This window comes from Coregonus clupeaformis, chromosome 5 (genome assembly GCF_020615455.1).
Source record: "Coregonus clupeaformis isolate EN_2021a chromosome 5, ASM2061545v1, whole genome shotgun sequence".
Taxonomy (NCBI): domain Eukaryota; kingdom Metazoa; phylum Chordata; class Actinopteri; order Salmoniformes; family Salmonidae; genus Coregonus; species Coregonus clupeaformis.
In genome coordinates this window covers 11,705,143-11,715,985 of record NC_059196.1, presented here as the reverse complement: position 1 = coordinate 11,715,985, position 10,843 = coordinate 11,705,143, and the positions used below count along the sequence as shown (strand labels likewise).

General features: G+C 44.6%; 2 protein-coding genes across 4 annotated transcripts in view; one reads left to right on the top strand and one right to left on the bottom strand.

The window, feature by feature from the left end:
• Positions 1 to 1,181: 1,181 nt before the first annotated feature.
• LOC121567079 (transmembrane protein 160) lies at positions 1,182 to 3,777 on the top strand. Its single transcript, XM_041877018.2, has 4 exons — positions 1,182 to 1,471; positions 1,632 to 1,656; positions 1,934 to 2,026; positions 2,175 to 3,777. Exons 1-4 carry the CDS (start codon positions 1,253 to 1,255, stop codon positions 2,477 to 2,479), a joined length of 642 nt encoding a protein of 213 aa, XP_041732952.1. The 5' UTR covers positions 1,182 to 1,252; the 3' UTR covers positions 2,480 to 3,777.
• A 4,864-nt stretch (positions 3,778 to 8,641) lies between these two features.
• Positions 8,642 to 10,843, bottom strand: part of npas1 (neuronal PAS domain protein 1) — a 39,206-nt gene continuing 37,004 nt past the window's right edge. For all 3 annotated transcript variants that reach the window (XM_041874465.2, XM_041874461.2, XM_041874470.2), the window contains exon 12: positions 8,642 to 10,557. In XM_041874465.2, the coding sequence (XP_041730399.1) occupies positions 9,566 to 10,557 (992 nt within the window). In that variant the 3' untranslated portion in view covers positions 8,642 to 9,565. The remainder of the gene's footprint in view (positions 10,558 to 10,843) is intronic.

Genomic DNA, 10,843 nt, shown 5'->3' with positions numbered 1-10,843 from the left:
AATCTGTGTTCGAAATTCACTGCTCGACTGAGGGACCTTACCGATAATCATATGTGTGCGGTACATAGATGAGGTAGTCATTCAAGAATCATTTTAAACACTATTATGGCACACAGAGTGAGTCCATGCAACTTATGTGAAGTAAGCAAATTATTACTCCTGAACTTACTTAGGCTTGCCATAACAAAGGGACTGAATACTTATTAACTCAAGACATTTCAGCTTTTCATTTTTTTTTTTAACACACAAAAAAACTATTCCACTGACATTATGGGGTATTGTGTGTGACAAAAAAAATCTCTATTTAATCAAGTTTAAATCCAGGCTGTAACACAACAAAATGTGGAAAACGTAAAGGGGTGTGTATACTTTCTGAAGGCACTGTACATGGCCTTGCATAGGTTCAAATGCAGAACATTCACATCCCTAACAATATGTACCATATTCAAAGTCAGATATTCTAGACCCATTTATAAAGCCTATCCAAACACAAACCAACTGGAAACTAATGTGCATTACTGTAGATGCATAACTTTACAAAAACATTTGGAATGTTGTCAAACAAAAACAAAAAACAATGATAACCAAACTCAACATATAACTTCTCACTACAATCGACCACACCGCAAACATTTACTCTCAATCAGAATGCATGGACCCCAAAATGGTTGCCCACATCCGTGTAACAGCCAGGCATAGCAATACTCCACACTGGACCTCGTAAAAAAAAAAAAAAAAAAAAAAGTTGACTGCTGCAGCGGGTCCAAGGGTGGTTTTATACCTTTTACATGTTCCCCACTAATTAGGGTCCTAGGGGAAACCCTGACCGAAAGTTAGGTTCCTATCCTGACACACAAACAATTTAAAACCCTAGAACTGTTAAATTGGCACAATGGGATAATGGACTCCATTTTGTGGTCTAGCGATGCCCTCTGGTGTCTGAATGAGCTAAACACAAGTCAAGTCGCAGGTAAAGTATTAAGGAGATTAACAGGATGCACCCAGAGAGGAAATGTGGCAGTAAAGGAGAAACCTGTGAGAAACAGCCTACGTTAAGCATTTACAAAATAAAATACAAATTGAATAAAGGATTAATATGGCACGGTTTATTTTACAATAACAAACGCAGGACGGCGCTACCATAATATGTTTCCCCACCATTGTGCACGGGAGCACCGCCTCCTTCCGTGTGTCGTTTGCAGTGTGAAAGTTCACAGGGCATGCAATGGTCGTGCTGTGTTTTTAGCGAGCTATGGCTGCCTTGAGTTGGTTTACGTGCAGACAGGTGGCGCGGATTGCATCTCAGTTCGCCCGGGTTGTGAAACACGTCAGGCCGCAGTACCTAGGGGTACTGCCGGTGAGAAGAGTCCACGGGTCGTCGTGGAAATGGGTGGCTGAGAAGGGGCCATGGGGCAAGGCTCGGATGCCAGAGTATCATCAGATGACAGAACTCGATAAGGCGGATGCCTTGGTAAGTTCAAAGTGAAAGTAAATAGGTACGACTTGATTCTCCTTTTTGCGTTTCCATATAGCATGAATATACACCTGTATTACAGATATTATCTGTGTGTGTGCTGACATGAACCGTCTTTCTAAATCACTGCTTTTTTGTTTTGTTTTTTGCTCTGCAGATGCTGAGAAAGTCCCACGAAACTGGTAACTGTACATTTAGATTAGGAAGAGGTTCAAAGACATAGGCTATTTATTTAATTACTCTGCTATGCATTTAGTTATTATTCCTGTTGGCACAGTTAGACCAGTTAGTGTAGTGTAAGAAGTGAAAGAAGATCTGCATGCATCTGTAGGCTATATCTGAATCCAGGAACTTGAGCAATATGGGAGAAGCTTCTGACTGCAAACATTGACAGGGTTAGAGGAAGGGATGAGGGGTGTTTTCAGACTGGGCTGTAAGCTCCGTGTTTTTCTGTTCCAGGGTTCCTGTCTTGGTTCCGGAACGGACTCCTGGCCACCGGGATCGGGGTCATCGCTTTCGTCCAGAGTGACGTGGGACGAGAGGCAGGATATGGTTAGGAGGGCCAGGGGCAGGGCTCAATTCTATTGGGGCAAAGCATAATTGTCAGAACAGACCTTAAGTTTGCTGAAACAAACCCATTATAAATATACTACTTTAGGTCATCAGTCTTTCCGCCTCTCACTCTCGCTCTCTCCCCCAGCTTTCTTCATCCTGGGTGGTGTGTGTGTATCGTTCGGCGGGGCGTCCTACGTGGGCAGCCTGTTTTCCCTGAGGAGGATGATGTTTCTCTCCCTGCCAGCCGTGCTGCTGAATGTTGCTGTGGTGAGCAGCATCGCCCTCTTCTGGCTGTGTGCGGTATCGCTCTACACCGGACGCCTGGAGGTGGAGATTATACATGAGGAGGACGAGGACGATGACGGAGGGGAGTGTCCAGACTGTCGGGACCGCGGCAACCACTCCCATGGCGACAGGCACCACGGCAACAACAAAGGCCAAGACAAGTAGAGTGTGAGTGGCAAAGGTGAAGAGGTGTTTGTTTGTTTGTGAGTGAGACAGAGAGGGAGAGGACTGAGAGGGAGTGTGTATGACACTCAAAGACACGTGGGAATAAAGGCGATCAGTGAAAGACATGATTTGTGGTAGAGTGTCTGCTAAATGACTTAAATGTAAAATGTAAATGTGGTGGTTGTTTGGTTCTGTCCTCTGTCATAGTAGTTTGTGTGGGTGGGTGATTGTGTGAAATTGCTGTGATAGAGTTCATAATATCAATGTTAGATTTTTTAATTTAGTTGTATTTTGTGCACACACACACACACTCAGTGAGAGTGAGTCCTTTGAGTATATTTACTCCTGATCATGTTTACTTTATGAATCAAAGTGCCCTGTACAATTCCTAAACCATACTCTGAGCCAACTCTTGCCGTGTTCACCTAAATATGGTTTTGATTGATATTTTTTATATCAGTTTATTCTATATCTATACAAAGGACTACTTGGATTCTCTGTAGTAATCCATGCTGGTGATGTAGAATGAAGAGATGTAGCCTATGTTGCTGTGTTGAATGGATGAACTAGGCCTATGTGAATTTGCGATATAAGGTATAAATACTGTAGGTCATCAGCAATGCTCTATCTTTATGTAATCGATTTCTCTGTTTTTGTGTCAGTCTGTGGGTTTTTCTTCTGTGTTTGTTCTGTTCTTACAGATGGAACAGATTATTTTAACCCATAAAGGCTTCGGCTTATTTTTTCCAAAGGGTTTTGTGATTCATATAGTTTTGTCACAAAGCAAATAGCACTTTGCCATGTTTTTTTTGTCATAAGTTATAATTACTTTATTAAACATGTTCAATGCAATCTTGAATTCAATAGTTGATTTATAAAGTATTTTAACCATAAAGTAATGTTATTTCATACATTTACTCAATCGAGGATTGATAGTTGGAGCAACAACTTCATCAAAATACCACCCTCAACCTCTTTGTCTTTTGGGAGAGATTTTAGTGAGAAACCATACCATTTGGATAACCCGTATGCTTGATGTTTGTATGAGATGATGGAGTACATTTAGGTATGGTTAGCCTCTAGCCTGATCCACCGTCCTGACCTGACCGCTGCACTACAGAACATTAGCTTGCGAGACCTGGATGGTGGAACGAGGCGAGTTAGTCTCTTGGTTAGAGGAGATCTGTATGGAGTTGCAGTGTGATGTATTTGATTTCTGCATGGCCTTCAGTGCAACTTACTGTACATCATTAGACTTTATGTATGAGTATGTACATAAACACAGTTGCAACATCAAACTTGTGTTGTGTGTTTGACCCCTACGTGAATACATAAAGGTGCTACACAGGATGTTTTAAAATGTTTGCATTGTAATTTCAGAAAATGTCCATAATATATTTGGCGCTAATAGTGGAATGATAGTGTTTCACAGTATTACTTACCCGCCAGTGTTGTGATTGGCTGTGATATTCGCCTATTGATTTCTCCCTCCGGTGTGGCTCTGTTGTCAAAAGGGAGAAAGCTGTTCTGACTTTGGCTGTGTTATTTAGTGGAAATCACTAATTTCCACGGTTGCAAAAATTCTACACTGTTCGCTCAATTTCAGTTTATGTGAGAAAACAAGCACTGAATAGTGTAGGGAATCATTGTACCATCTAAATCGCTGTGAAATATATATTCAATAACAAAAATATTGTTTTTACAGCTGTTGGACCAAAACCAAAAGTAAAGGCTCAACTCGAGCATTGTAATTTCTGAACTTACAATGCAAAAATGCAAAAATATCCTATGTGTAGCACCTTTAAAGAGATCCGAATTTTGCACACACAAATGTAGGCTTATCTATCAGATTTGACCAGAGAAATGGAATAAGAATATGAAATCAAAATGGCTGACATTCCCTTCATTCAAACCGTGTTGTGTAGTTCCTATCACTCAACCAAGCATTGATGCCATGTATTCCTCCATCCTCCTCTCTGGGTACACGACACACAGAGCAGCACCTCAGTGCTGTCTGGATAACACAGGGAGGGTGATTATAGTGATCACTGAATAGGTTACTGCCCAGGTGTGGGTTATCTCTCTCATCCATCGATTCACTGGAGAGGTGAGAAGGTTCGGGTCAAGGCTTGAGCTGCTGAGACTCTCCTCTCTGTCCTGAGGTCAGATGCCCATCCGCTTTTTCTATTACTCTCACTTTTTCTCTCTATATCAGACTGTGTCACTCAGGTAAACTCCAGTGCTTCTTACTAACCGTCCCTCTCCTCTTTCCTTCTCTCTCTCTCCACCCCAGGCGTTTTGGCGCAGTTAGTTTCTCATGCAGGGTGTGTCTGGGTGCTGCATCGTGCCACCCCCCCTCCTCCTCCGTGGCTGCGTCTGACTGCGCAGGCAGCTTTGTTTGGCATGCAGGCGGCTGCTGGGGTCTGGCGCGTCTAAAGGGCCTGGCGCCCAGCAGCACGCGCCCGCACTGACAAATACCCGGACCATGGCCTGACTCTCAACACCATCACCAACCCACCTCACGGCACCATGGCAGGTTGTAGATGAGCATATTACCCACCCCTCCCAACCTGGACAGAATAGAGGATGGGGGTGTAGCAGTGAAATAATGAGTGGAACAGGTGGTGTGGGTGGGGATGGAGAGATTGAAGGGAATAGTGTAAAATGAGTGGGAAGACGAGGTGGAGAGGTAGTGGGGCAAGTAGAGAAGGGGTGGTATGGGTGATGTAGTTGGGAATGGATTAAGTAGAGGGGGTGTAAAGGAAGGGGGGGGGGTCTACCTTGTCAGGCCCATGTGCGAAGGTATTTCACTAGAGACTGCAGCTCCATTCAGGGACTGAGATAAGCCTTCGAAGTCACTGACAGACAGACAGCCAGGGTTTAGGGTTGAGGAGAGACGCCCATGTCCCCACAAATCCACAGTCCCTATCTGAGATGTAGAGAGACACCTTTACACCCAGCATGGAACAGGCTATCAGCTAAAGAACTCACTCCTAAGAACAGAAGCGATAAAGGAGGAACCTGAGGTCATTTCTTAACTCTCTTTACACACACACACACAGCAGACGTGCACACACACGGCAGGCACACGCACGTACACTCACATTTTCTCCCCAACAACTGCTCTTGTTTAGTATGCGCTTCCTTTGGCCTTGAGGAGGACTGATCCTCACTCTAATGAACTGGGGCCTGCCACTTGAATGTAAAACAGGATTTAACCCGTCTTCAATGTCAGAGCCCCTCCCTAGAGCTGCATGGAACAACACAACACCCGCTCTGAAACATACACACGCTCGCATACGCACACATAGATACACACACCGGCCATTCACACAATACACTGTATGCATACACACGGCCTCAGGCAGACAGACACGCACCCTGACACACACGCACTTACACACACACAAACACTGCCTCAGTCACACACATGCATGCGCACGCACACACCCTTTGTCTAAATCTTCAGAGCTATTACTTAGAGAGGATATATACTGTCTAATGGGAAAGCTCTATCTGCACAACATCAGGCCAGGGACACTCAAACCTGATCCACAGGGACGAATATGGATGATGGTTTTTACATCCGGTACTTTTTGATTAACATTGTTGTGTGGGGCAGGTATACATACTCAGCCATCACCTTCATCTTAGGATGTCTCGAGACATCTTGAGACATAAAGTTGAGATGACTTGAGACACTTAGAGACCGTTCAAGACATCTTATAGACAGTCAGTCAGAGACTAGAACAAGGAAATCAGGAAACTTTCTTGTGCTCCTCTAATGGAATATTTTATTATCATCAATAGTATCATCGTTTTTATACATTGATTCATTTTAATTTGAATGGATGGTATATTCACAAATATTTGAACAGAAACGGGTTAGAGTCACAGTGATGGAGCGGGTTAGGGTTTTTATCTGGACTTATTGTAGTAGAGCCAGTGGAATTATAATCGACACACAGACGGACAGATATACAGACGGACAGACATCCCCTCGTATGACAGATATGGTCCTATACATCCAACCCAGTCCATCAGTAATGCTTAATCTAAGACCAGGACAGCAATTTAGGATTGGGACATTTTAATCTCTCTATAATTTCAGTTTGGGATGATGTCTTTTTCTTATGACCTCACAATATTTGGGATGGAATTTCTGGTGAGGAGTATAAAAAGGAATGTCTTTGATATGATTTAATACAGTTGAAGTCTGAAGTTTACATAAACTTAGGTTGGAGTCATTAAAACTCGTTTTTCAACCACTCCACAAATTTCTTGTTAACAAACTATAGCTTTGGCAAGTCGGTTAGGACATCTACTTTGTGCATGACACAAGTAATTTTTCCAACAATTGTTTACAGACAGATTGTTTAACTTATAATTCACTGTATCACAATTCCAGTGGGTCAGAAGTTTACATACACTAAGTTGACTGTGCCTTTAAACAGCTTGGAAAATGCATGGCTTTAGAAGCTTCTGATAGGCTAATTGACATCATTTGAGTCAATTGGAGGTGTACCTGTGGATGTATTTCAAGGCCTACCTTCAAACTCAGTGCCTCTTTGCTTGACATCATGGGAAAATCAAAAGAAATCAGCCAAGACCTCAGAAACAAAATTGTAGACCTCCACAAGTCTGGTTCATCCTTGGGAGCAATTTCCAAACGCCTGAAGGTACCACGTTCATCTATACAAACAATAGTATGCAAGTATAAACACCATGGGACCACGCAGCCGTCATACCGCTCAGGAAGGAGACGCGTTCTGTCTCCTAGAGATAAACGTACTTTGGTGCGAAAAGTGCAAATCAATCCCAGAACAACAGCAAAGGACCTTGTGCAGATGCTGGAGGAAACAGGTACAAAAGTATCTATATCCACAGTAAAACGAGTCCTATATCGACATAACCTGAAAGGCCGCTCAGCAAGGAAGAAGCCACTGCTCCAAAACCGCCATAAAAAAGCCAGACTACGGTTTGCAACTGCACATGGGGATAAAGATCTTACTTTTGGAGAAATGTCCTCTGGTCTGATGAAACAAAAATAGAACTGTTTGGCCATAATGACCATCGTTATGTTTGGAGGAAAAAGGGGGTAGCTTGCAAGCTGAAGAACACCATCCCAACCGTGAAGCACAGGTGTGGCAGCATCATGCTGTGGGGGTGCTTTGCTGCAGGAGGGTCTGGTGCACTTCACAAAATAGATGGCATCATGAGGAAGGACAATTATGTGGATATATTGAAGCAACATCTCAAGACATCAGTCAGGAAGTTAAAGCATACTTCCAAAGTTGTGGCAAAATGGCTTTAGGACAACAAAGTTAAGGTATTGGAGTGGCCATCACACATCCCTGACCTCAATCCTATAGAACATTTGTGGGCAGAACTGAAAAAGCGTGTGCGAGCAAGGAGGCCTACAAACCTGACTCAGTTATACCAGCTCTGTCAAGAGGAATGGGCCAAAATTCACCCAACTTATTGTGGGAAGCTTGTGGAAGGCTACCTGAAACATTTGACCCAAGTTAAACTATTTAAAGGCAATGCTACCAAATACTAATTGAGTGTATGTAAATTTCTGACCCACTGGGAATGTGATGAAAGAAATAAAAGCTTAAATAAATAATTCTCTCTACTATTATTCTGACATTTCACATTCTTAAAATAAAGTGGAGATCCTAACTGACCTAAGACAGGGAATTTTTACTAGGATTAAATGTCAGGAATTGTGAAAAACTGAGTTTAAATGTATTTGGCTAAGGTGTATGTAAACTTCCGACTTCAACTGTATATGAATATTTTACCCCTGATTTCCACCCCACCTCTAATGACCTAATATAATGACCTTTGAGAACAAAAAGTTAGTTATTTTTTATTGACCACAACTGTACTAAATCCCCATGGTCATATTTGAATGACCACACGTTTAATGACCATGTATTAAACTCCTGTGGTCTTTCTTTAATGACCCTACATTTTGTGGTCCGTTTGTGGTATTCATCATGACCACTCTTGTATTTAACCCTTAATACACACAAGGGAATTTAAAAGATGAAGTGCTATGTGTTCATAACACATTTCAGTAAGTGCTCGGACAAATATTGTGAATAAAAAAAGAATATTCCCCCCACCCCCACCCCCACCCCTCCCCAAACCCTTTCTTTCTAATACATTTGTTGAGGGTTTCTGGATTAATCTGTGGCATTTCCCAAAGTATGTCCTCTAGTAAAATAATAGTTTTTACACCCCTCCCACTTCACCCTATGGCAACAACATGACAATATAATAGGAATATGGCTTTCATCTCATACACAGCACAGCGTCATTAACTTTCACAACACTTCATTCTGTAGGACCATTTTCAGTTTTTACAAGACTGAAAACATTACAAAGTGACCAGCCAGTAGAGGTATTGTTCCTCCCCCTCCCATACCTTTCTTTCCCAGACGACATCATGACAGAACAGTCTCAGAGTGGAATGGAATGTATCAGGGACTCTCACTCTCTGTGCTTTCACTGTTTCAAACCCTCTTCAGCAGGGTTCACATAATGGAAGGAAGGAGTACCCGAGATGTGTTCAAATATTATTTTGGGCATCCATGAGATTTGCTCAGACCTCTATATTTCCACTATTGTGTCTGAGTATAATTTCTAACTCTGTTTAAGAGATGATTCAGTATTTCACACAAACAAGTTTCTCTTTTTTTCATTCACACAGAAGTCAGTCTGACAGGCTCAGGAACAGTTGTTATGATACTGAGGATGGATTAGTGAAGGTATGTATGGTCCTGTCTCTATGTACAATATGGCTTTTCTGAGTGGAAGAAAGAGACACGGAACACTGCACAGTCATATAACAGCAGTGGAGAGAGGATACGGTAGAGCAGAGAGGGGGGACAAAGCTTGGACAGCTAGTAGGGTAAAGTCAAGTGTCAAAGTCCACTTTGAGTGTCACACATCCTGTCACCTGTGTTGGACACCATCTGACTCCCCATGGAAGCTGTGCAAATGGTCCTTTGTTCAGTTTCCCAACCCCACATGACCCAATGTCCTGCCCCCATGTCTCTCTCTAGCCCCTCCTCTCTTTCAGTCCTCCTCGGACCCTGCGGCCCCCCTCAGTCCGTTCATACAGAAGGGGTTGAAGGGATTGTCTGAGGCGGAGAACCCACTGAAGGAGGGCAGGCCGGCCAGCCTCTGGAGGTGGGGGAAGAAGGCTGGGGGGCCCTTGTGGTGGTCGGAGCGCAGCCCCTCAGCACCGGGGTGGGAGTGGGGAAGCTCTGGGGGCGCATAGCGGATGGTACTGGGGGCGTACAGGCTCTGTGGCCCCTGGGGGCCGAGGGCCAGGGGGTGGAACAGCACCCGTCCTGCAGCACCCCCCGCTGCCAGTCTCTGCAATAGCTCAAAGTCAGGCCCGCCCCCCCGGCCTCCAGACAACATGCCCCGCTCTTCACAGGGTAGAGGGGAGGAGCCGGACATGGGAGGGGACATGGCGGGGGAGGGCGGGGTGAAAATACCTTTGGGTGGGGCTTCACTGCTGGAGGAGGAGTCTGGGATAGGGGTGGGGGGACTGTCGCCGTTCAGGCTGCCACAGGGGGTGTGTGTGTGTGAGGGTGGGGGTTGTGTGTGTGAGGAGGTGTGTGTCCAGCGGCCCCCTGTGGCCAGTGCCTCATGTTCAGTCTTGATGTTGGGGGGGCCAGAGAGAGGCGAGGACACTACACTCTTCAGGTGCTGGATTACCGCACGGCTGTTGTGCACCCTGCCACCCCTCTCGAACCCCATGGGGGTCTCCACGCCTCGTTTCGAAGGCCCCTCTCGTTTGACCCTCCCGCTGTCTCCCCCCTGCTCCCACTCTCTTTCCTCTCCCTCACTCTCACTGCCCAGGTCAGAGGAGGCTGACACACTCCCCTCTCTCTGGCGAAACTCTTCCAGGCGACGCCGCGTTTCCGGGGGAGCACCTTCAGAGTCAGACCGCAGCGGACGCTTCCTCCTGTCCCCAGATTGGATGCCGGGATTATAGATCTCTCTCAGTTTAGAGTCAGGGTCACCTTTACACATAGAGCTTTTCATTGGCTGTGGACCTGAGGAGGGGAAAATAGTTAGATATGTTTTTCATGAGGAAAAATGTGGATGTATCATTACATTTTACATTTGAGTAATTTAGCAGACGCTCTTTTCCAGAGCGACTTACAGGAGCAATTAGAGTTAAGTGCCTTGCTCAAGGGCACATCGACAGATTGTTTACCTAGTGGTCTCGGGAATTCGAACCAGCGACCTTTTGATTACTGGCCCATTGCTCTTAACCGCTAGGCTACCTGCCATCCCATCATGTATGTTTGTGTATGTGTGAATGATTCAATGTACGGT

Excerpts from the sequence above, each read along its gene's own strand:
- LOC121567079 (XM_041877018.2), top strand. The coding sequence starts at position 1,253 with ATGGCTGCCTTGAGTTGGTTTACGTGCAGACAGGTGGCGCGGATTGCA. Across the intron at positions 1,657-1,933 it reads GAGAAAGTCCCACGAAACTG|GGTTCCTGTCTTGGTTCCGG; the intron begins GTAACTGTACAT and ends TTTCTGTTCCAG. Across the intron at positions 2,027-2,174 it reads GGGACGAGAGGCAGGATATG|CTTTCTTCATCCTGGGTGGT; the intron begins GTTAGGAGGGCC and ends TCTCTCCCCCAG.